This window comes from Toxotes jaculatrix, chromosome 10, assembly GCF_017976425.1.
Source record: "Toxotes jaculatrix isolate fToxJac2 chromosome 10, fToxJac2.pri, whole genome shotgun sequence".
NCBI classification, from domain to species: Eukaryota; Metazoa; Chordata; class Actinopteri; family Toxotidae; genus Toxotes; species Toxotes jaculatrix.
In genome coordinates, this window is record NC_054403.1 from 28,709,191 (window position 1) to 28,733,870 (window position 24,680).

Consider the following 24,680-nt stretch of genomic DNA (forward strand, 5'->3'; position numbering starts at 1 on the left):
CAGGCTTCTGTGAGGCTCAGCTAATCCACATCCTGCTTCTTCACTCAGCCTGTTTCCCTCCTGCTGAGTTCTCCAGGGCTGACGTGTCAACAAACACAGGACCTGGTGGACTTGATTGGAGATGGACACAGGAAAACCACAGGAGGACATCCAAGATGAGCGAGAAACCTGATGTCAGAGAGACTGTGGTTGGCGATTGAGCTCACCTCCACCGCCGGACTCAGATGGACCCGTCACTGAGCTGCAGCTGCTGTTAGGACAACACCAACGGCTGGAGCAAAGACCGTGTGACGTTCTCTTTGTTTTTCTGCATCAGTCACAAAAATACTGACCAAACATTTAGGGGCCAAAGTGACTATGGCAGTGTCTCACACAGGAGTGGTTGGACGGCTGGCAGGTGAGGGCAGGTGATGTTACCTGGAGGGTGTGGCTGAAGCATGAAAACAGTCTGTGACCTTACATCCACAAGTCCAGTGCAGAGACAGACACTGACCCTGAGTCTCAGTCATTATTCACTGAGTCACTGAGTCTGTTCATGGAAATGATGACAGCTGGTTCAGTGACATTTAAAGATACTTTAATGACATTTAAAGACACTTTGACATTTAATGAGATTTAGAGACACTTTAATGACATTTAATGCTGAGGCAGTAAAGACACTGAACTGAAAGCATCACACACATTGTCCTTCATCCTCATCACCATCACCATCAGTACCATGTGACTCAGAGGACAGAGGCAGAAGCCGACTGTCCTGCAGGACTCTATTGGACACCATCAGGACGTGCTCAGGTCACTTCAGAGATAATATTGATCGATCAGTCAGGTTATAGATTGTATAATGCTGTTTATATCTGATTATTACACACTGAGTAATTCAGAAGCTGTTTAATATACTTTAAAGGAGCAGTCCGTCACTTCAGGAAACCCTCTGCTGGACACACGCAAACATAAAGAGACACGGCAGTAATTGTTTCTTGACCAAAAACTGAAGTCCTGGAATCACAGTGGGTCCACCTGCAGACCCCACACCTTATCAGGGCTGTGAGCCAATAGGAGGACAGCAGCGTCTCCTAAGACCTTAACTAAAGATTTCACAGTTTTAAGACGTGTCGACAAACCGATATAGCGACAGGCAACGGTGAATCCTGATTTAAAAGATTTCACTTCCCACTCAGCAGCTGAGCAACCTGCTGAACTATGGGCTCAAATTATGGTTAAAAAGAGTGAATATGATTCTGCCCTTTGACCGGACTCTGCTCTGTGATTGGACGGTCCGTCTCCAGTCAGCTTCAGGTGTAAGGACACGGTCATAACCTCAGTGTCACACACTTTCCTATTTTACAGGTTTACAAAGGTCAATCTACGATGACAAACATGTTGAATTATTTGAAACCGAGCCCATGAAACTGTCAGGTTCTTTGTCCATAACCTGGACTCACTAATGCAAAGTACAGTTGCAGAGATTAGTTGATTTATCAACTGACAGAAAACTGTCAACTACTTTGATAGTTGATTAATCGTTGGAGTCAGTTTTCAGATGTTTCATTCTGTCAGTTTCTCCAGAGTCAGATTTTCAGTTCAGTAAGTGAAGATCTTTGGGTTTTGGACAAAACCCATTTCACCTTGCGTGTTCTCTTCTTCTCCAGTGGTTTAATGGCACTGTGATGGGAAACTGGACTATTGACCGACAGACTGCCACTCCCAGTCCAGAGGATCCTGGTCGTTTGCAGATGCGTCCACTCGACCGAACACAGCTGACTAGCTGGTTAGATCGCGACATAAAAATCACAGACTTGAAGTGGTTGGTGTTCTTTTGATGGCACTACACTCATAGTTTCCACCTGCTTCCAGTCATGCTAAGCTAGGCTAACCACAACCTAGGCCGGTCTCTGATGAAGCTAAAATGAATCTTTTTATCTGATTGTGGAAAGGGAAACACAAGGGTTCAATCAGTATTAAAGTGTTCCTTTAAATCCCTAAGAAGACCAGAGGATCCAGAACAGTTCCCTGAGGAACTCCACTTTACTGAACATAGACCAAGAGGTTTCCTGAAATGTTGGACTGTTCCTTTAAGTCTAACATCTCTTTATTCTACAGAGATACATTTTTTGCTACAGGGGAGTTAACACTGTTAAAGTTCACATGATTGTTTCCAACAGAGGATCAGGGTCCAGGTCCTCATATGGTTGTGGTTCTAGTCTCATCATAAACTTGCTCAGTCAATATTTACAGACAAGGAATTCTGATCCATCTCCAGGTCACAGACTCTGGACTCTGACTCACAAGTGTTTGTTAATGGTCAGAAGAGGAGCTCAGGTTCCAGAGTTATGACTGACTGAAAGCAGAACATCAGTGAACACTGACAAGAACCTTTTTTGGGTTTGGGTTCTTTGGGTCTTCTCTGGTTCTGGCCCAGCTGCTGTCAGGTATGATTAGGTCCAGGTGAGGCAGAATTGAGTATAGATCTTTGGACCTGTTTTCCGGGAACACAAGAACCCTTTCAAAACTTCAGGAACGGTTTCAGGAATCTTTGTATGAACTGGGAAGTTTTATGGACATGCAAGACCCTCTTTCAAGATCTCAGAAATGTTATCCAGGAAATTTTAAGACTTCAAGAACCTGTCCAGGAACCATTTTAGGCACTCAGGAACTTTTCCAGTAAAGTCTTTAGGAACTTGTTTTTCCAAGTGCCAAGAACCTTTCCAAAGATCACATAAAAATCTGTAGAATCTGTTGAGGTGGTCAAGAACATTTCCAGAAACCCAGACACCTTTTAAGGAATAAAAACCTCTTTAGGATATTCTACAAACCCTTTCCACAAAAAGAATGCTACGGGCTTGGTAAATTTCCTCGAAGCATTTTAAGAACTCAGAGACATTTTCCAGAACCCCAAAACAGCTTTAGGCACTCAGAGACATTTCCAGGAACGTTTTAAGGTTCTAAAGAACTTTTCCAGGAACATACTAGTCACTCAGAAAGTTTTCCAAGAACCCAAGAACCCTTTTAGGATCCAAGTAATGTTTCAGGGAACCTTTTTAGGAGATTGGGAAATTTTCCAGGAAACCATTAAAGAAATCAGGAACATCTTTAGGAACTCACAAACTTTACCAAGAACCCAAGATTTTTTTTAGGATCTCTGAAAATTTCTTAAGAACCTTTTTTAAAAAAACAGCAAATTTTACAAGAGCCTGCACCCAGGACACCTTGGACCCGGGAACCCTTTTAAAGGAATCCAAGAACCTTGTTTGGAACTCAGGATTTGTTCCAATAAACTCAAGAAGTCCAGGAACTCATACACGAAGACCTTTTCAAGAACTGTTCAAGGAATTCGGGACATTTTCCAGGACCCAAGTACTTCTTTAGTTGGAACCTTTAGAGGAAACCTTTAGGAACTTGGCAATCCAGGATTACAGAAACAAAGAATGCTTTTAGGGACTACAGAACTCTTCCAGTACCCCAACAACAACGTCACCCTCAGCTCCACCAGAGGACTCTAGGTCAGGTCTTGGTTCCTGGGCTGAAACCTGGAATTCTCTGGATCACTTGTTTGAAAACATTTTTTTAACACTGACCCGACAACCAGCTCCACTTCCTCCAGTTTTTCTTCTTATGGAGAAAATAAAAACATGAGAGTGTCGCCAAGCTAACGAGTCTAAGCTGAGACCAGAATCTGTGTTAAGTCTGAAGAAAGTCTGATGGAATAAACGCTCAAAAGTCCATCCAGGCTGTCATTATCAGACCCCCCCACTGTGAAACACTTCCTCCCTTCATCAGAAGATGGAGGGGTGGTAGTGAAGGTGGGCCGTTGTATACGTAACGACAGACCTCAGGATTTGTTGTCATAGAGGTCCAGCGAGGCCTGGATGTCCGGCAGCTCCATCTCACAGACAACGTTACGAGGAGACACCGAGTTTCTGTTGAAGAAGTGACCGCCGCCTGATGAAACAGGAAAACAAGAATGATGCTGAATTATTGACGAAAACCATCTCCACACCCTGATCATAGGATGTTTGATGCCTGTGCAGATTCAGAGGATTGATAATGTGCAGAGCTGAAACAATCAGTCAAATAATTGATCAGTTCATCAAAAAAAATGTAAGCAGCGGCAACTTTGATAATCGATTTAGTGTTTATTTACTTTTTCAAGCAAAAATGATGACTGTTCTCCAGCTCCAGCTCTTTGTGCCTCATTAATGTGTTAAACACACAGTTTCAGCTGTTTATATGTATCTACAGTTACTGTGTTTATGACGCCACTGGCTCCATCTGCTGGACAATCTGAGACACTGCAGAAAAAAAAACTCAGCCTGTGAGTAAATTATTTTATTATTCTGCTGTGAGCTTAAACTTTAGCTTTAAAGCAAAATGTGTCACATTGTCTTTGAATTCAACCTTTGACCTCTGATTTAAACTGAATGTTTGAAAATAAATCATTTATTTAGGTCGAAGATTGTGAGGGAAGAGTTATATAAAAATAATTCAGCTCTCCACAGATAATCACTTATGAAAATGATCTTATAACTGTGACGTTGCTCTGACAGTGTGAAGTTGCTGCGTGACGTTGCTCTGACAGTGTGAAGTTGCTGTGTGACGTTGTGAAGATGTCTCTAAGCCTAGTCATATTGCCTGCAGTGTTAAATTGCAGTAAAATGCTGACGTCTGTGTCAGGACTGTGATGAAAGTTTGGAGTATATTGCGTCATGTTGTGCTGAATTCTTACTGGTCACGGCAATGGTGATGTCAGCAGGTGTTCTGGGCGTGGCCTCAGGGTGGGGGGGGCTGAGCGGCTCCAAGCTGATGGATGGCTGGTTGCTGTTGCCCAGTGGCGCCCTCTGGCTGCCAGAAGCCTGACTGACACCCAGACGCTCCACGTCCAACACCACGCTGTCCACACAGGGAAGACTGGTCTGAGGACAGAGGACAGATGCCAGAGGTCAGAGGTCAGTCACTAACAGCTTGCCACCACATTTCTAATCATGTTTGAACAGAACAGGGGTTGAAACATGTGTGTGTCACTTCACAGAGAACATGTGCACCTGCACAGAGACTGTGAGCCAGGTGTGCGAACATCTGGCAGACACAGATGTTTCAGTGCTGAACTGAAGCCTGAAGCTTTAACTTCACCTGAAACCAAACATCATCCAGGACACGATGAACGTTAACACCTGGTTATTCCATCACGTCCTGTTACAGACCGGCTCACATCTGGACCGCCTCCATCCAGGACTCACTGAACTATCATCCAACCACTAAGTGTCTGATCCCCACGAGACTCACCATGATGCCGAGAGCTTTGAGGATGTTGAGTTTACACATGGGACAGGTGCAGTGTTCGTTCAGCCACGGGTCCACACACACTTTATGGAAGACGTGTCTGCGGAGAGACAGAGACACGTTTCATCTGAGAACATTTTATCATCAAATCACAGCTGAGTGAAAATCGTCCAATCATCTGAAAACACAGACCTCAGAGAGTCTGAGGTGGATCCTTCTGAGTGATACTGGTCTGACTGGTGATACTGGTGGTATCACTGAACTGCTAGAACCCTGTGATAAAGCCTGAGAACCCTGTGGAAACAGCCTGCGCTGGTGTTTTCAGACTCACTTGCAGGGCAGAATTCGAACCACATCGTTCAGCTGGTACGCTTCGATGCACACCGCACAGTGGTTAAAGTCTGGATCGGTCTCCTACAACACACACACACAACACAATTTAAACACACACACAGAGGACAGACGACACGTTAACAAGACAGCTCACCATCAGCAGCTTTACTCAGAGACACTTTGTCCCCTTGTACTGGTTCTGAGTCTCTGTGCTGGTTCTGAGTCTCTGTGCTGGTCCTGAGTCTCTGTGGTGTTGCAGACAGTGTCTTTTGCACTTCAGATCAATGACCGTGTGTCTTCAGGTTTTACCTTGTCCCCTTTCTTCACAGTTCTCGTTGTCAACTTCCCGATGGCTTTCTTTGCTGCATCACCGAGACGACGCTGAGAGAGACAGAGGACAGAGGGTTATATGTCCAAAAGTGTGTGGACAGTGAAAAGTAACCAGTACATTAGTAAACAAAGTGTCTGTTCAGACAAACAGTGTCTTCGTTTGTCTCTTATGTCCTGTAATAAAGTCTGATGCAGGACGTTTTCGTCCTGCGTCTTAAACATTTAGAATTTACATCTCACTCATCTTCACCACGTCACGTCCGTCATGTGATTCATGCTTCAGAAACTCACGTTTTCCAAACGTGTTCTTATGTATATAAGTTCCACCACACAGAGCTCCAGCTGCAGGACAGAGTGTGGGACAGAGTGTGGGACAGTGTGGGACAGAGTCTTCAGTGTTCTATCAGAGCAGCAGATATTTTCTGACAGTTTTGTCCTGCTGACAGGACAGTTTAAACTTCTGTCTCTGTCTGTTTACCGAAGGACGTCCTGCAGCTGGAGGGAGAGGAGGGAAGGGGAGGAGGGGAGACAGAGTCCTGAGAGGGAGGTTGGATTTCACTGAGGGGAAGAGAGAGAGGGGGAGGTGAGCGCCCACTGCTCCATTAAACTCTCAGCAGAGATTCACTTCATTAAATATTAAGGTTCGTCTGAGCTGGGGGGGTGTTAGCCTGTATGTTAGCCTGTTAGCTGTGAGTTAGCTGTAAGTTAGCCTGTCAGCTGTGAGTTAGCCTGTCAGCTGTATGTTAGCCTGTCAGCTGTATGTTAGCCTGTTAGCTGTACGTTAAACTGTCAGCTGTATATTAGCCTGTTAACTGTATGTTGGCCTGTTAGCTGTATGTTAGCCTGTCAGTTGTATGTTAGCCTGTTAGCTGTACGTTAGCCTGTCAGCTGTACGTTAACCTGTCAGCTGTATGTTAGCCTGTTAGCTGTATGTTAGCCTGTTAGCTGTACGTTAACCTGTCAGCTGTATGTTAGCCTGTCAGCTGTATGTTAGCCTGTTAGCTGTACGTTAACCTGTCAGCTGTATGTTAGCCTGTTAGCTGTACGTTAACCTGTCAGCTGTATGTTAGCCTGTCAGTTGTATGTTAGCCTGTCAGCTGTATGTTAGCCTGTTAGCTGTACGTTAACCTGTCAGCTGTATGTTAGCCTGTTAGCCAGTTACCTGGCTGCGGTCCCTGGCGCTGGTGTAGCGGATCTTCTGGATGAAGTAGAAGATGAGCCAGGCTGATGAGATGATCATGAGGACGATGAAGGAGATGGACACGAAGACCAGCGAGCCTCGGTTGATGTTCTTGGTGGGACCGCGTTGACCCACCACCACTGAGACCAAGACCGTCATGTTTCTGTCCAGGTGAGCCAGGATCTCTTTCCCGTACGCCTCTGTGATCATCACCGCCACTGTGTCACCAGTACCTGCACACAGAACCATAAACTCCAGCTTACTGGAGTTTAATGATGTAAAGACATCCGTCTCAATAAACTAACACAAACCCAAACCCCCAGAATCCTTTTCCTGAGGAAAACAGGTAACACAGGTGAATCACAAAGGGAGGACTGAGAGACTGAGGAGGAGGAGGAGGAGGGAGCAGGAGGAGGAGGGAGCAGGAATCTGTAGCTGCAGGTGAGACGTGTTCAGACCACACCTGGATATCATGCATGTGGATCAGAATGAAAGGTTTTGGCAGAGACCAGCGTCACCTCAGGGTTCTGTCTCTGACAGAGTGAGTCAGGGTGAGGCAGGGGGAAAGCAGATTCCTGACGTGTGAGACATCATGTTTGAGGCGGTGCTTCAGCCTCTGACCTCAGCAGCGTGTGGGCGTGTCTCTTAGGCTGAAACGATTCATCACTTTTTATTTCATCATAAACAGAACGAGACTTTTCAAAATAAAAGGGGCCAGAAGATGAAGGTCAGATCCGTTTTCATCCAAACTCTAAGAAAACAAACGTCATTAAAACAGAGACTCAGTGAAACCGAGTCCAACTGAGCTGCATCAGATCTACGCTCAGAGGAGGGGAGTCCTGATTGGCTCAAAGCTCTGTGATGTCATGAACCTCTGGTTTGTGTTGGAGCCTGATTTTTATTAGTTTTATTGATCAGAGTGACTCAGCAACAGTGACACACACACACACTGTACTGCTCTATCAGCAACATACAGGCGATGATGTGCTCAGAACTGCAGTAGAAGAACTACAGTTCCCATGATGCATCACCCACTTGATGCTGATCTGATGTGTGTTTTTCTGAGTTTTATCATTTTCACTGCAGGAACATTATTATTGTTTATTCGTATTCAGCATCACACGCACATGCATGTAAAATGTGAGGTCATAGTGACCTCATCCACTTCCTGTGTATATGTAGAAGCTGACATGGATCGGAGGGATCGGGGCAACTCTGCGTCAGTTGCCCTGGTCAGGGGTTTTAATGACGCTGGGTTCATCAGGGTTAAACATCAGTTTGTTAACTGAGGACAGTGAAACATGTCTCTGACCTTCGTGTCCCATCTTGACCGTCTTGTCTGTGGAGTTGTTGTAAATGAGGACGGCGGTGGCGTTGTACGCCGCCGCCTTCAGGATCTTCTCCTTAAAGGTGCAGTTTCCTCTCTGCAGCAGCGCCACCCAGTGGACGCTCCGAGGAGGAACCAGGAAACGAGTGTTGGGGTCGCAGCCCCGCCGGTCCACCACTGAGGAGACACGTCGTTACCATGGTTACTGCATTAATCAGCACTTTGCTCCAAATATAAGAAAACAGCTGATACGATAACTGAGTCAACATTTCAGACATTTTTAACACAAACACTGAAAGTATGAAGTCTCACGTCTCAGTGACATTTGGACCTCTGGTCCCACAGACCTGAGGACACACTGGACTCCATTAACAGATGAAATAATCCTCAGGTTAGTGGATGATGAATATTTGCAGCTCGCAGTTTGTAACTACCACTACAACACAACGTCCTCAGAGACTCTTCAGCCCCTGAGCTCGTCTGCTCAGGCAGAGCGTCCCAACAGGCTGTTTTCCCACCTGAGACACAAACGACACATCAGAGTCTCCGTCGTCTGCTCAGTGACAGGAAACAGCTCAGCTCAGGAGGTGAGAGGATTAACCTGCTGCTCTTCTGTGAAGGATCAGTGTGGCTGCTTTGGTCTGAGCTCAGAAACCCTGACCCGACATCCATTATTTTTGATTTTTCAATATTATTGATGAATCATTTCACTGATTACGACCGAGACACAATCAAACAACAGTTTATAAACTCGGATCAACCTGCCGGCTTCTTTCAGGATCAATCTTTCGTGAACGTCGTCAGTTTGTGTCCCAGAGATTCAGTTAACTGATAGAAAACAGGAAAACTGTTAATAACTTCATTATCTCAATGAATCAAACACCAGAACATTTTAGTTTGTTTCAGGTACTGGGTGATTTGGCTGCTCGTGGTGGGAGTGTTGGGCTGCGGCTCGGACAAACATTAACGCTCAGCGTCTCCGTGCGTGAGCTTTAATCAGATGCTGCAGACACTCGAGCTCCGTCCAGCAGCTGCAGTGTCCTTGGACTGTCTCACTGTAATCTGACACTTCAGAGCAGAGACGCTCCGACCTTCAGCGGCCTGAACGGAGTCTGAAAACCTCCGCAGTGTCTCAACACAACATACAGTAAAACCGCTCCATGTGCTGCGCACACAACAAGGTCCAGAGCAACACGCACGCGTGCGCACACACACACACACACACACACACACAGCTCTTTACCTGAAGCTGTGGTTTGCATGCAGCTAACATCATGTTTGTCTTTCTGCTGCTTTTCCACCACAAACTATATTTATTCATTTCAATTTTATTTTATTTTTCTTTGCGTCTTTCATTGGCGGCACGGTGGTTCAGCGGTGAGCACTGTCGCCTCACAGCATGAGGGTTCCGGGTTCAAACCCCGGGCTGAGCTCCTCTGTGTGGAGTCTGCATGTTCTCCCTGTGCCTGTGTGGGTTCTCCAGGTTCTCCCACAATCCCAAAAACCAAAAGCATATTAGGCTGCTCTACATTGCCCCTAGGTGTGTGTGTGTGTGTGTCTGTCGGCCCTGTGATTGACAGGTATACCCTGGCTCCCCACGACCCTGACGAATCAAGCGGTATAGAACATGGATGGATGTGTCTTTGGTGGACTCAGCTGAGGACAGAATCTGCAGAGGGACACGTTCAGTCAAAGGGTCAGATCAGAGCAAGCTGATGTGTACAGCTGCACCTGAAATCTTTAGTTTTATCTTGTAACGTTGCACGTGTCCACAGGAAGCCTCTCTGACATTCAACTGTATAAAAAATATTCTGGGACGGTGACTCGTCTTCTGTCGAGGACGTTCGTCCGTTCATTGGAAACTCAGAAACATCTCATTAACACAGTGACGAGTCTGAGCCTTCATCTCTTTTGCAGCATATCTCAGTTTTTTCCACGTCTGAATAAAGAGGAGCCCGGCTTCCTGTCACTCGTGAGCAGAGGATGGACCCTGACCCTGGACGTCTCCCGCTCGGCCTCTACGGCGGCAAATATATTTTCAGAACACATCTGTAAGGCCCCCCCCGGGATTAAGACTTATATGTGATGCGACCGTGTGCCCACACCTCTGGACTATCACCAGTTCGGTGCCTTCATGGTCAGTTGTCCTCGGATGTTCTGGGACTGTGGGGGTGTCCCACCGGGTTAAAGTGTATCTGATGTTTTGGACCTTTCCGGCATCGCCCGCGGTGCAGGGCAGCGTTCTCTCTTCCCGCAGCACGTTTCAGATGAAATGATCGAACTCTGAGTCAGGAGGTTTTATCAGGATTTCTGGGCCCACGGCAATAAAAAAAAAAACGTCTTTTCTCTGCTGCACAGACTGAGGAGCACGTTCCTCTGTGAGAACCTGCAGAGGCTTGTCTGACACACCTGGACGAGCCCTAAACCGAGCCACCCTTATAATTAATAAAACAAACGTGTGTGTGAACATGTGCAGTGTTGATGTGTGGTGCAGTGTGTGTGTGCTGGTGATTGTTGAGCTGTGAGTGGCGTGTGAGTCAGAGGCGACAGAGAAGCTGCTCTGGATCACCTGCTCGCCTTCACGCAGCCGTCCACCTGTAAACTACTGCTCTTCAGACTTTACACCGTGTTGTTCCTCTGGCCCCTCCCCTTTCAGTGATGTCATACAGGTGTCTTTACAGGACACTGACCAAATGGTACAGTCATTTGTCATTTAACAGAGAAACTGAAGGTGAAGAGTGGAATCATTTACCAAACTGGTCAATTGATCAATGAACTGATCGTCAGAAAATCAATCAGCTGCTAATCAGATTCTCCGTTTGTGTGTTAGGGTTTGGGGTAAACTGTTCCAGTTCCAGTAAACTGAGTCTCTGGGTTTTACACTGTTGATTGGACAAAAGACATCTGAGGACATCGCCTCGTTACCTTGTTGCGTCCTCAGATGTGTTGTGTCCTCAGGCGTGTGTCCTCCTTACCTCCATGATGCGGTGCAGGTGTGATAACAAGTCCTCTGGTGTCCACTTTGGGTGAGTTCTGTCCGTACGTCCCGTCATCGCTGCTCATCATGTGGACGGTGTTTCCACGTCCGTCCAGCACTGTGGCGTTCACTGTGGCGCCCACATACTCCTCCGACACGATGCTTCGGTCAGAGCGAGCTGCCGACACGGAGCCCGTCAAGACCAGGACCTGGAGCAGGACTGGGACCAGGACCGATGAGACAGTGAGATGGGTCCGCCTCCGAGATGTCATGTCGTTCTCTCAGTTGTCCTGTGAGGGAAAAAAATCTTTTACATCAGAACGAGTCCAACAACAACCACATTTTGTCCTCCTGAAAACTGCACTGTCCAACTGTCTCCTGTATGTCTCTGTAATGTCTCAATACGTCTTCATGTCTCTTTGTCTTTCAGTATTTCGTCGTTTGTCCAAAATGTCCTATGTCTCCCTGTGTTCTGCTGTAATTACTGTTTGTCTTTATCTCCAGGAAATGTCTTCAGTCTCTGTCTTTCGATTGCTGTCCTCAGAAACATGTGTTAACGTGTCTTTGTTTACAGATGTGCCGTATTTCAAAACCTGGTTTTAATGTGAGTTTGTTCCCAAAGTCAAATTAACTCGTACAGAACCGACTCACAACGAGCAGCGGCCTCAGGTCAGTCTTTGTCCAGAGCAGAGGACACTCCAGGGACAGGTAGAACCTCAGTTTATAGCTTCTAACGACTGTTGTGTCCATCTAAAGGTTGACATGATGTCAGTCTTCTCTGTCCGTCTTTATCATCCAGATAAAACATTTCGTGTGGTCTGCTTTGATTCGTGCAGATTAAAACGTCTGAGTCATGTTTTCTTTCCTTTTGTCATAAAATGTTTGTGTGTATTTCAATGGTCGTACTCGATATTTAATTTCTAAAGTCAGTTTAACTCCTTAAAACATATTTAGTTTGTCTCCTACCTCAAAGTCCAGTCATGTCCCAGTCCTCCAAATAAATTCTAAAATTCTCCTTTTTTATTTTACATTTTTTCTTATTTCTCTATCTTTATTTTTTAATCCACCAAACTGGCTCGTTTCTTTAGCGTCCCCCAGTTGTTTTCTTTATGTTTCTGTTTGTCCTTAAATGTCTTAATATCTCTTTGTCCCACTGTATTTCAGTGTCTCCTCTCCATACTTTTATTTCTATGTCCTCTGAAAGCATTTCTCAGTGTCCACAGTCCCTGGGTTCAGACTGTCAGGTGCAGGACAGACCGTAAGAGGACATGAGGACGGCGCTGTCTGTCAGAACATGGAGCATCATCACAGGCCAACATCTGGACCTTTACGCCGTCATGTCTTCGGTCCCGAGCCCCCCTCCTCCTCCCCCGCTCGTTCAAACACCCTTCACATTCAGAACTCCGTTTAATAAACGCTCATTTTAAGTCGCAGCGGTGGATTCAGCACCATGACTCAGTGTTTAAACGCCGTTTGAAAGCGGCGCTGGAGCCGCTCCGCTCCGCTTTGTCTTACCTTCTGCAGGCGGACCGACAGGCAGGCTCCCGGTCTACCGACCCGCGCCCGCCTCCGCTCTCCTCCCGCCCTCTCCCGCTGATATGCCTGCGAATGTCCGCGGGGCTCGGTGGCGGGCCCCGCTGATGTTCGGTGTCGCGGACCGGTTCAGTTCCCCGTCGTCGCCGGACGGTGCGGAGGCTCGAGCCCCGTCTCTCGGTCTGTCAGCTCGGGGCGCACTGCGCAGGCTCAGAGCGTCGGAACGGGGAGGCGGCAGACAGTGCGCGTGTGTGATACCTTCATGTTTCGGTAGCTGAGATTTCGACCAGCTGTCGCGATACCTGCCGAGAGACCGTCCACCTGTCTGTCTGTCCACCGGTCTGTCTGTCCACCTGTCTGTCATCAGATCAGTGACGGTTTGTTTTTTTAACCAACGATTAATTAAACTGATGATGATCGATAATGTTTGTTAACGATCACTTTGTGAACGTAGAGTCTGTGTGTGTGTGTGTGTGTGTGTGCTGATGTGTGTGCTGATGTGTGTGTGTGTGTGTGTGTGTGTATTAGACGGACCTTGCCGATGTGTATCTGCATTTGATCGTGTCTGAAGAACGTTTTCTCTCTTGTTCTTGACCTGATTTTGAGTGTCAGTGTATAGAACAGCGCAGCCTGCTGGCGCCGGCGGTAATTACACTTTCATACACATGTTCGATACACACGGTCGGAATTGGGCGGGCTGCGCTGTGATTGGCTGGTTCACGCGACGTCATTTCTAACTAGTCGACACGCCCCCTTTTCGGATTAAGCTCACCGTGGTGGCAGCGGCGGATCAAATGGACACAGGTAAACAGACATTTTTGTACATACAGCGGCTTTATTTTGATTGAACGTTTTTGCAAGTTACAGTAACTTATACGTGTATGTTTTTAGCGTGCGTGATTGAGCAGCTATAGCTATAGCTAGCAGCTATGGCCTCGGTTCAGGCTGAGGGAGATGCTTGTTAGGCAGCTAACGTTGATATGCAGTCGCTCCTTGCTAGTTAATAGAACAGCAACAGGTGGAGAAGAGGACAGGGGCAACATTATCGGGCGGCTCAGGTTTGGTTTACTGGATCGAAATAGGAATTATTTATTGAAGTATTTTTTGGCTGTCCTTGCTTATAATAAGCTAACATGGCTAAATTAACCCGTGGCTGGTGGAGAGGAGAACCGATAATCAGCTTATATATATATATATATATATATATATATATATATATATATACACACACACACACACACAAGAGGATTTCGCATATGTACCGGATACGTATAAACCATTGGTTTTAATTTCCCGAAGCTAACGTAGTTAACACGTGTGTGACCACCTGCACTGTAGCGTAGGTGATATTGTGTTATACAGGAAAGTAGTGACACAGACGGTTAAAGGGATTAAAAACATGCTGGTAATGTCAATCTGTAAACGTGACTACCTGAGCACAGGGGCAGGAATGAATTGTGATCAGGCTCTGCATGTTGAATTGGTTAGTTGATTTTTTTGTAAGATTTTTTTAGTTTAAAGAAATTGTGGTACATTTAATTACACATATATCTTTTTGAAGTCTGGGTCTGGATGAGAACCAGTTGCTTTTTGTTGGTTAGTCAAAATAATTGTCATGGAATTATGGAACAGTAAGAAACTCTCTGATAACAGCAGCACTGTAATGATAACGTCCCAAGCCTTTTTGTGAGATGTAGGACTGTTCTGTTTAATCCTCTCAGTGGTACATTCGCAGTACCTGTGTGTTAAATGTCTCTTCTCCATATGTTTTATGTGCTGCAGCTAATGACCGACAGCAGCCGCATCAAGACGGCTAAAGAGAACCAGATTCAGAGTCCAGCACCTGGTCCAGTCAGCAGTGATGGAAAGGTAAATACAATCTCATGTAACATTGATAACACAACGCAAACTCCACCGACATGTTTGATAGGTGCACTGTGTGTGTGTGTGTGTGTGTGTGTAAAGCAGTGATCCACTCAAATATGGCTTCGGGGGACCATACAGTTAACAAGCTCCTTCCTCCAGTGCGACTTTTGTTGGACAGCCTGGTTTGATCTGTCTGCCAGTTTAATGGACATGTTAAGCTGTTTACATCTGATGGATGGGAGCTGAGTCATTGGTAATAAACGGAAGTAGAACAAGATCTTATTCAAAACTCATTGATACAAATCTGGAAACTCTGAAGGCAAAGAGTCAACTTCATTCAAGATTCAAGATTCAAGATTCAAAGATTCAAAGGGTTTATTGTCATTTGCACAGTAAGGAAACAGGTTTCCCTGTACAATGAAATTCTTACTTTGCTCTTCACCCAGAATGCCATACAAAACGTTGTAAGTAAATAAAATAGATAATAGTATTTACAAAATATTAATAAGAGCATAAGTGAAAAAAAAAAGTTACACAAAATATAAACTGTACTGATATATACAAATCAGCTGTTGTGCAAATTCAGCTGAGAGTGAAGACTGTGCAAAAGAACTGTTATGTGAACAGTGCAGTATGTGTGCAGTTATTAAGGTGAGTGGAGTTTGGTTTGCAATATTTTTCTTGTTTATCTTGACTTATTGCACATCTAAGAGATATATATATATATACACACACACACTGAATGGTATGGTGTTTATGATTGTAGCACATTCAACCTGCTATAGGTATGCATGTTTAAGCACAGCCCTGTAAATACAACCGATTTTTCATTTTCTTATTGGAGCATTACGTGTGATTATTATTTTCATCTCTAAATCCTCACATTCCAGGAGGTCAGTCTTCAAAGAACTTCAAACGTTGACTAGCCGAACCTAGAAAGTTCTTTTTTTCTTTTTTCTGATCCTAACATCTAAAATAAGACGGACACTAAAGTCCGTTGTAATTTTGAGCTTGTGTTCTCTTGTTCTCTGTTTTAGATAAACACTGAAAATATCCAGAATCAGTTCACCTGATCTCAAATAGATCTGGTTGTCAATAGTGAAAATCTAATGTTTGTGTCACATTGATGTTGGATTTAAATGGGTTTGCTCTTTTAATAACATTCTTCCAACAGTGTCAGAGTCATCGCCTTGTGTGGACAACAGTATGCATTCAGTGTGTGGGGCCTGTATCCTCCTTTCAGTGGCTTGGCTGTCAGTGCACAGGTGAGATATATTAGTATTATGCTATAATGTATGGCTAATGGCAGTAGGTGGATATAGACTCCGTCAGCGGTTTATAAGATACATCCAAGCTGAAACTAACTCCGTGTTTTACAGCAGTCCTGAAATTCATTCTCTTTCATGAAAGTTTGAATATTTTTACTGAAATTGTTTTCGAGAGGTGTTGATTCAACTTTCTGATCATTTTGGAAGATGATGTTTGTGGTGTCGCTGAGCTGTGTTATGTCATACTGACACAAATTACAGCCTCAGAAGGATCAGAAAGTTAAATGAACACTTCGGAAACAATCCAAACAAAAACATTAGAACCCTTCATGAAGTTAGGATTTATTTTAGGACTGTTAAACTACACTGCATTGATTTGGCCTTGGTGTATCTAATGAACTGACTGAATACATATGATTAACCACTCGTCCTTGGTACACAGCAGAGAGTGTTATATCTGACTGAATCTGTGAGGGTGTCATGTTGAAGGTGAAACAGTTTTACTGTGTGTGTATCTCAGATCAGCACTGTTAAACAAGAACAACTTAAACAGACCCACAAGGTTTAAATGAATATATTGAAAATGTGTCTGGCAGAAATCCTGCCTCAGACGGATCACTAACGCTAACCTCCAACACCGTCACAGCTAAGTATCAAGTTGTCTTGAATTGTTAAACTAACCATAAAGTGGATCAAGTGATGTGGACCAAACATTTGGTCCGATGAGGGTTACACACCAGGCTCAGAGATTCAAGATGGTGATGATGACGATTCAGACTTCTAATGCCTGTCGGGTCTAAAGGTGGACAGATTCAAGCGAAACCAGTAAGACCTGCTGCTGGAACATGTTATGGGTCAGACACAGGCATCCCACTGCCACGCACATCAAAACATCACCTTCCCTTTGAAGAAACATCAGAGTCAAAGAAGAAGAAGAAAAAGCTGCAGGATCGAGCAGAACGTCACAACCAAGAATCATCTGACGATGAGCAACAAGAATTACTTACATTTGTGGTAAAGCACAAGGTCTAATTTCCCGCCACTTGAGGACACATGCAGAAATTGAACTTGTTTTTTCCCTCCCTGAGCGCTCAAAGGAGCGTCAAATATTGTTAGGAAATTTTAGACATAACATTTTACAGGGTGGAACTGAAAGCAAAGAGAAAACCAAAGGCTAAAGCAGTGGCCGGAAAGTTTATCACTGTATGTATTGTCAAGGGATGTACATTCTGAAGGAGCTTTGGAGACATGTCCACAGATGTCCCTGTAAGCCAGAAGATGAAGATTTGGATAACGAACCTGGGAGAACCACTGTTGCTCAAGAGTCTGCATCCTGTCACCAGATCTCAGGTGTGGTGGAGAACTTTTGGAAAATTGTGTGTTTTTTAGAAGCAGTGTCATTAGTGACCTCCACAGTAACTGAGACTGGCACTTTATCTGAAGGTGAGATTTGTGTTGTCTTTACACAACATACAAAAAGACACAAAAAAAGAATGTCAGAATAAAAAATTACCAAGAGACAGATGACACAGACACATCCTAACTTTACAGAGCTGTGGCAACTTCTTCAAGGTGCGACCGACCGGCCAAGGACCTGGAAAGCTGTGTGCAGGTGTACCAAGGAGAAATGGTGCCAGTTTAAAGACAAAGGCTGGTCACAGCAGATAATGTGTGTGTGTTTACTGTTCCTTGTATTGGGACAAGAGAGAAATAACAAACTATTGATGCATTACTTTTTCGGACATCCTTACTTTACGTTCAATGCCCTGAAACTTTTGCACACAACTTGACAGTGTTTTCACTCCTTCAGACGATCTGCAGCAAATATTAGGTTTCATCAAAGTTTGGCAAATTTAGTTGGTGTCAACTATAAAAGTTGTCGGTTCATCACAGAAACAAGTAAACATTAGTTGAACATAAGTTTTGATTGCTCCAACCGGCTAACGTTTTGTATGTGTCATATTTTTCCTTGTATTTTACATATTTTCCAGGACAAAACGCTGGTGAAAAACCAGAAGCGTGGTCCGAGGCTGAGGCTGCTGCAGAAATCTGGCAGAGACGACATGTCTAAAGGAAAACTGGCCACAAAAAACCAATGTGGTCATTGGAAGCTAACAGCTGTAAGCTAACAGAAGGTGCTGTGTTAGCACAGAGAACACTGCAAAATGGTAGGGAAAAGCTGCAAAGAGACAGAAACCGCTGTAAGCCAGGTTTGGTTTAGGGTTTGGTTGTGGTTATGTTGTGGTTATGTTGCAGACAGCTGTGTGTCAGCTTTGTTTTCTGTTTGTTTTCACTATATTTACAGTGTTTGTGGGACAGTGCACTTATTTTCACATTGTGTTTATTCATATATTTTTGTTGATGCTTCATGTTATATGAGCAGCACTTCACATCTTAGAGCAGTTTATGGAAAATAAAATGTCCCGCTATTTCATTAGTGACGTCATTGTCTCTTTAAAGTCCTAATAATGCTTGGTCTGTCCTCTTAAAGCACAAAAAGAGAATTGTCTGCTTAATCCACAAAACCATCAGGTGTGATGTGTGTGTCTGGTGTGTGTGTCTGGTGTGTATGAAGTTCTGAAAGTTGTACCTGAACTCTGAAGTGAGCAAAAAATTTTTTACATTTTTTTTTACAGCGTTTTAGTCTGACTCCCAGAGCTCTGGGACCTCAGGGAAGGGTAGTCCATGTAAACCTGTTCCTCTAAACCATATAGACCCGTGTGTGTGTTGATGTGTGTTGATGTGTGCGTGTGTTCAGGGACAGAACATCTGTCCAGATGTCCTCCAGCCCTCCTGCAGAGGACAGGTGGTGAGGCTGCTGTCTAACTGGTGGCAGTGTATTAACCTTTAATCCATTCATTTCAGATTTAAATTCAGAACTTTGTCCCCTGGGGACAATTTAAGACACATTGAGCAGCATGAGGTGGAAAACAAAAAAGACATTTCAAAATAAAATAAAATAAAATACAGAGAAAAAACACGATACATACATACAACATATTTACAGAAGCAGGGATCATAGATTTACATGTTACTGCCGACGCAGCATGGACACAGAACAGGTTTCAGCTTATAAACCCTTTAAAATGGTGTCTTATCATGAAGTGACACCAAATGTCTTTGTTCATCACGTCCTCGTCGGACTAAGGAAATCTTTAACCTGCAGTTGGACCATTCAGTGTCCAGGTAAAGTCCACGTCCCGCGTGCAGCCTGCCGTCCTGGACAGACGACACTCTGATGGTTTGACTGTTTTAAAGGACGCAGACATAAAGAGCCTGAGGACAGCGGGGAAACCGGACTCGAGGAGACTCAGAGCTTCACTGAGGAGCAGGAGGAGGCGGCGACTCGTCAGGACTGACATCTGGTGGACACAGTGAGGTAATGCAGTCCCAGGTTCACATGAGTTTTCACCATCATTACAAACACAGTTATTAAGGACTCACATCACTGTGTCCCGACAGCTGTGAGTCTCTGACCTCTTCACGTCCCTGGACTCCATACAGACCACCGTCCCTCCGCCCCGTCCATCACAACAGACTAAAGAGGAGCAGAAACTGTTAAGCAGACAGGAAACCCAGAAAAGTGCTGGACCAAACCACGTCACCCTCCACCCCCTGCAGTTTGTCCTCATATGAACGGACACCTTCAGCCAGCAGCAAATCCTCGTCCACAGTCCACAGAGCTCACGGCAACACCAACCGCCTCCGTCCACAAGACGCCGCCTCCAGAGACTCAACTGTCGTGACTGTACACGGGACACAGCACACACTTCAATGTTACATCACATTTCACAACTGGACACGTTGGACACACACACACAGACACAGACAGAAAAAACATGAACAACAGAAGGAAAGGAGTTCCTTCAATTCAATTCAATTCAATTTTATTTGTCTCAAAGCGCTTTACAGAGACACAGAGTCTGACCCCAGATCAGCACTTCAGGAAGGAACCTCGAGCAGAACCTGGTTCATATGGAGGATCCTCCTGCTGAGGGCCGAGCTGAGTGAGAGGAGGAAGGTATCATCACCCTGACACAGATACGACCAAAGGAAGAACCATCAAACTGCCTGAGGACCTGGAGATCGTCCAGAACGTCTGACGGGACACTGGTTGGCTGAGATGTGGTGAGTTCACAGTGTATGTTTACTCTGTGACGTTGGGGTTAACTTTCTGTTGTCATGGCAACAGCGGCAGTCAGTTTGTTTAAAGTGTTTGCTGCAGAACAATAACAGCTCATACATGTTGTGTTTCAGAGACAGGAAACCTGCTTATCAGCTGTCGTACAGACAGGAAGCCGCAGACAGAGAGTGACAGGGTTTCAAACTCGCCGTGGTCAAAGAAACTATAATCTTCCTTGTCTTTAATTTTTGTTGTTTTCAGTGTCTGTCGTTGTTTTACATCTGCTTTGTGGTCGTTTCGTCTTTAGTCTCCTGCTGAACAGGGACCGGCTCCTGCGCGGGGGTTTGGGTGTCAGGCCTGTTCTGTCCCGCTGTCATGAGTCGCTGATGTTGAGCTGCGGTTGGACAGTTACTGTTTGGGGTGGGGGCGATCACATTTCCTGTTTAATGAGGAGGGTTAGGAGGGTGAACACATGAAGTGTTTCCATCAGTCTGAATCACAGCGTGGGAGGGACATACAGAAACACATTAGGACTTCTATAGTTGTGAGGACACTTTGCATTTACTAACGCCTGAGTTTTCTGTGTCCACTAAACGTCAAACTCTGAGTCTGACCCTGACCTGAACCTTCAAACTGACATTTAAGGAAGTAAAAAGCTGAAGACTAAAAGTCCGGTCCTCACAAACATAGACATACTAGGCTCAAACACACATCTGGATTCCATCAGAGGACGGGTGTCGACAAACAGCAGGTCTGGAATCAGATAACAGGCTGAACCACAGGAGCGTGAGAGGACGACGGCTGCAACCGCTGCTCCAGGAAACTCAGTAAAACTCAGTAACTCAGGCGTCAGAGAAGAAGCAGAACACGTGTAAGAAGTGAAGAAAAAGAAGGAGATGAGGGAGTTTTTGAGGATTCTGGTCTTTATGTCTCTGCTGTTGTTGGTTTGCAGTGTCTTCCCGTCTTCTAGACCTGCAGACGAATGCTCCGGCATGTCCTTCCGTAAGTCTTCTCTTCTTCCTGTGAACACACAAATAGTTAGAGACAGTTTCCAGCAGGTTCAAGTCAGGACGTGTTTTTATTGACCGTTTTCTCAGAGAGACAATTAAAACATGAAACATTCATACGTTCATTTGTCTTTTAGATTAGATTCAGCTTTGTTGTCATTAGACATATTTACATGAAAGACGCAGAACTATGGACATAACATACAAGTGAATGTCCGTACAGTCTCAGCAGAAACTATGGAACTGTGTGAGAACCTTAAAGACTGTAGTACCTGAAAGTGGTGACATTCTATCAAAGTGAGGACATTTCATTAAGATGAGCACGCTGCGGTCCAGTGGGGACGTTTCGTTTGACTGATGCGTGCCCTGGTTTCTGCAGGTTTACGGACCTTCAAGCTGAAAACCACCTGTAACTTCACCACTCTGAAGGAGAAGCAGCTGAAGGAGATTCAGGCTCCGACCACCAACCTGTACCTGCCCGTCCTGTACCTGCTGGCCTTCGCTGTGGGTCTGCCCTCCAACCTGCTGGCCCTGTGGGTTCTGCTGTTCCGGACCAAACCACTTCCATCCACCACGCTGCTCATCAACCTGACGGTTGCCGACAGCCTGCTGCTGCTGGTGCTGCCCTTTCGTATCGTGTACCACTTCAGGGGCAACAACTGGGAGCTGGGCGAGCCTTTCTGCCGTGTTGTGATGGCGATGTTTTACGGGAACATGTATGGATCTGTGTTGTGTCTGGCGCTCGTGGCTCTGGATCGATACATTGCTCTGGTTCACCCTTTTGGCGCCAAGACGCTGCGCAGCCGGCGGACATCACTGTACATGACAGCGGCGGTGTGGGCAGTGGTGCTGGCTGCCATGCTGCCGCTGTTGCTGTCGCAGCAGACCTACATGCTAGATAGCTTGCAGATCACTACCTGCCATGACGCGCTGCCCGAGGAGGGGCAGGAGAACTACTTCCTGCCATACTTTGCCACCCTGTTTTCTGTCTGCTTCCTGCTGCCCTTTTTGGTTGTCCTCTTTTGCCATGGCGCTGTGCTGTGCACCCTGTTGGCTGAGGGGAAACGCTACGGTCACGCCATCCGGGTGACGGTGCTGGTCCTGCTGGTCTTCATTGGGTGTCTGCTGCCCAGCAACATCCTCCTCCTCCTAACTTATGTTGACAACTTGCCAGAGGGAGATGGCGAGGACTTCTATGTCCCCTACATGGTTAGCTTAGCCGTTAGCACCTTCAATAGCTGCATTGACCCCTTCATCTTCTACTACGTGTCAGCAGAGTTCAGGGAGAAGGCGAAGAGCGCTCTGTGCTGCGTCTTCGGAGACAGATCGCCCTCTCTGGGGAACGATGTGTCGTACTCCTCATCATCATCAGGCCTGAGGTCAAAGGTCACTTTGCTGTCCATGTCCAGTCGGCGGGGGGTGTTAGAGAGTCCTGTGGATATGCAGATGACCTGAGGACCTCAGTCTGTCCATTTATCAGAAAGAGAGAGTATCCCAGCATGCATTTCACATTTTGAGTCAGACTCAGAGCTGTTAGAATTTTGTCTGTCAGATGTTTTTGTGTCATTTTGTTAAGCTCTGATAGTTTTTCAGGTGAGATGATTTCTTACATTTGGACACATTCCTGACTTCTCAGATGAGCTTTCAGTCAGAGGCCATGGTCTTCCTCCTGTGGGGAACAGTGTGATGTCTCTGGAAGGTAAAGTTTGGTGTCAACGTTTGAATATTTTCTTCACGTTTTAATCAGAGACTTTGTTTTTGCTCTGTACAAACTTCCTGTTTACCTATCAACAGCGCAAAGTGATGGTCACATGACTGCTGACATCATCAGCTGTCATGTGACAGCTGAGTGACAGAGATCACAAAATGTCTGACAGCTCGTTTAGCATGAGAACATCATCTGGCCAAAACGGCATTACTCATCATTGTTATATGAATAATTGAACAGAAAATGTTTTTAAACTGAAAATAAATTCTTGTTTAATTCTTTTTATTTTCTTTTTATTATTCTTTTTAGTTTTATATTTGTTTTTGTGATTTTTGTTATGTTTTTTTTTACTTTATTTTGTATTTTTTTTTTTTTTTTTTTTTTTACAAAAGTGAGAAATAGGTGGAAAAAAAATTGAATTGAATTTAGAATTAGAAATAAAATTAGGGTTAAAATTAGGATTAATAGAATTAAAGATTTGAAATTAGAATCAAGATTAGGGTTAGGGCTAAAACAAAATGTGATTATGATTAAGGCTAAAATGAACCTGGTTATGGGTTAGGGTAAGGGACAAAGGGTTGAAGCCCACCCTCCAAAGAGGACGTGAAGTGCACGATCCATCCCAAAGTCACTGCCGCCACCCTGGAGTAATCGCCTTATGGCCGTATGACACTTTTCATGACATTTTGAGGTCTTAAAAAAATTTCACTTTTTTGTCAAATTTTCATACCTTAGTAAACTATGACACTTTTCATGACATTTTGAGGTCTTTATTTTTTGTGGTACTTTTTGTCCACAAAACAAAACCCTTGAGTCTCTAGGACTTAGGGTTCCAGAGTTATGAGCATTTGAAGTTCCTCCATATAACTGAGTTGGGAGAGTGAAAATTTTCCAAAGTGTGAGATGCCAAAAATGTTCCCCCAGAAAGTGTTTAGGAGCACGTTTCAGAGCCTTAGGAGTGGTTTTTGTGGTACTTTTTGTCAAACTGAAGTTGGTGTTTGGGGTTGTTAAGAGTGTACAGGGCTTGGAGTTTCAACCATTTTGAGGCCGTTCTGAAAAATGACTTTTTTCGGCCGATTTTGACGCCTTACTTCTGCCGTCTTATTGTCGAACAGCTTCTGTCAACGACTCGGATTAGAGTGATACACAGTTCCCTGTTTCCCAAAAGAGTGATATTTCCGTCCCCAGCATATTACTGTATATTAAATGTATAAACACAAGTAATAATATAATACAAATTATATTTTATTATTATACAAAACACCGTACACATGAATCATTGTAGAAATTGTAAATATATATTTTTTTAATATTTTCAAAAGGCATCTAAAACACTGATACATGCATTTCTTGCCTGTCCCCACAGCCAAACGCTACACTTTACCATAATGCATCATGAACAAAATCCTTCCAAAATCTTTTTCTTTTTTTGCATTTAAGTGTGACTCCATATTCTATCTACACTTGTAAAACAAGTTTTACAAAAACGTCATTATATTTTGGTTAAAATTCACATTTTAGTGCTGTCCCCAGGTTTTCACTCATTGCTGTTACCCAAACACATTTCCCCCTCTGAAAATTTGGAACATTCCACCAGTGACAGGTTCTGCAGGAAGTCACATCATTTGGGTCTTCTGCAAGTCATGGGAAGACCAAAACTAAGTTATCTCATTTATTTTTCCTTAAATTTAATGATATATTGGCTGTGTCAGAGACGGTCAATCTAAAAACTCAGTCCTGTTACCTAAATT

The 24,680-nt window shown here is 44.7% G+C and overlaps 2 protein-coding genes across 4 annotated transcripts; one reads left to right on the top strand and one right to left on the bottom strand.

Moving 5' to 3' along the window:
* Positions 1-338: 338 nt before the first annotated feature.
* rnf130 (ring finger protein 130) lies at positions 339-13,133 on the bottom strand. The gene is made up of 9 exons (XM_041048381.1): positions 12,940-13,133; positions 11,423-11,714; positions 8,433-8,624; positions 7,103-7,353; positions 5,920-5,991; positions 5,609-5,691; positions 5,281-5,377; positions 4,724-4,910; positions 339-3,939 (listed from the first exon to the last, which is right to left on the bottom strand). Exons 2-9 carry the CDS (start codon positions 11,694-11,696, stop codon positions 3,830-3,832), a joined length of 1,266 nt encoding a protein of 421 aa, XP_040904315.1. The 5' UTR covers positions 11,697-11,714; positions 12,940-13,133; the 3' UTR covers positions 339-3,829.
* A 7,033-nt stretch (positions 13,134-20,166) lies between these two features.
* On the top strand, positions 20,167-23,137 carry si:ch211-132p1.2 (proteinase-activated receptor 4). 3 transcript variants are annotated; one of them, XM_041048313.1, is made up of 3 exons: positions 20,167-20,219; positions 21,167-21,216; positions 21,601-23,137. In XM_041048313.1, exons 1-3 carry the CDS (start codon positions 20,215-20,217, stop codon positions 22,674-22,676), a joined length of 1,131 nt encoding a protein of 376 aa, XP_040904247.1. In that variant the 5' UTR covers positions 20,167-20,214; the 3' UTR covers positions 22,677-23,137. The 3 variants fall into 3 exon arrangements, with proteins under 3 accessions (XP_040904247.1, XP_040904248.1, XP_040904245.1); XM_041048314.1 differs by lacking the exon at positions 20,167-20,219 and adding an exon at positions 20,710-21,085; XM_041048311.1 differs by lacking the exon at positions 20,167-20,219 and having other exon boundaries at positions 20,710-21,216.
* The last annotated feature ends 1,543 nt before the right edge of the window (positions 23,138-24,680 follow it).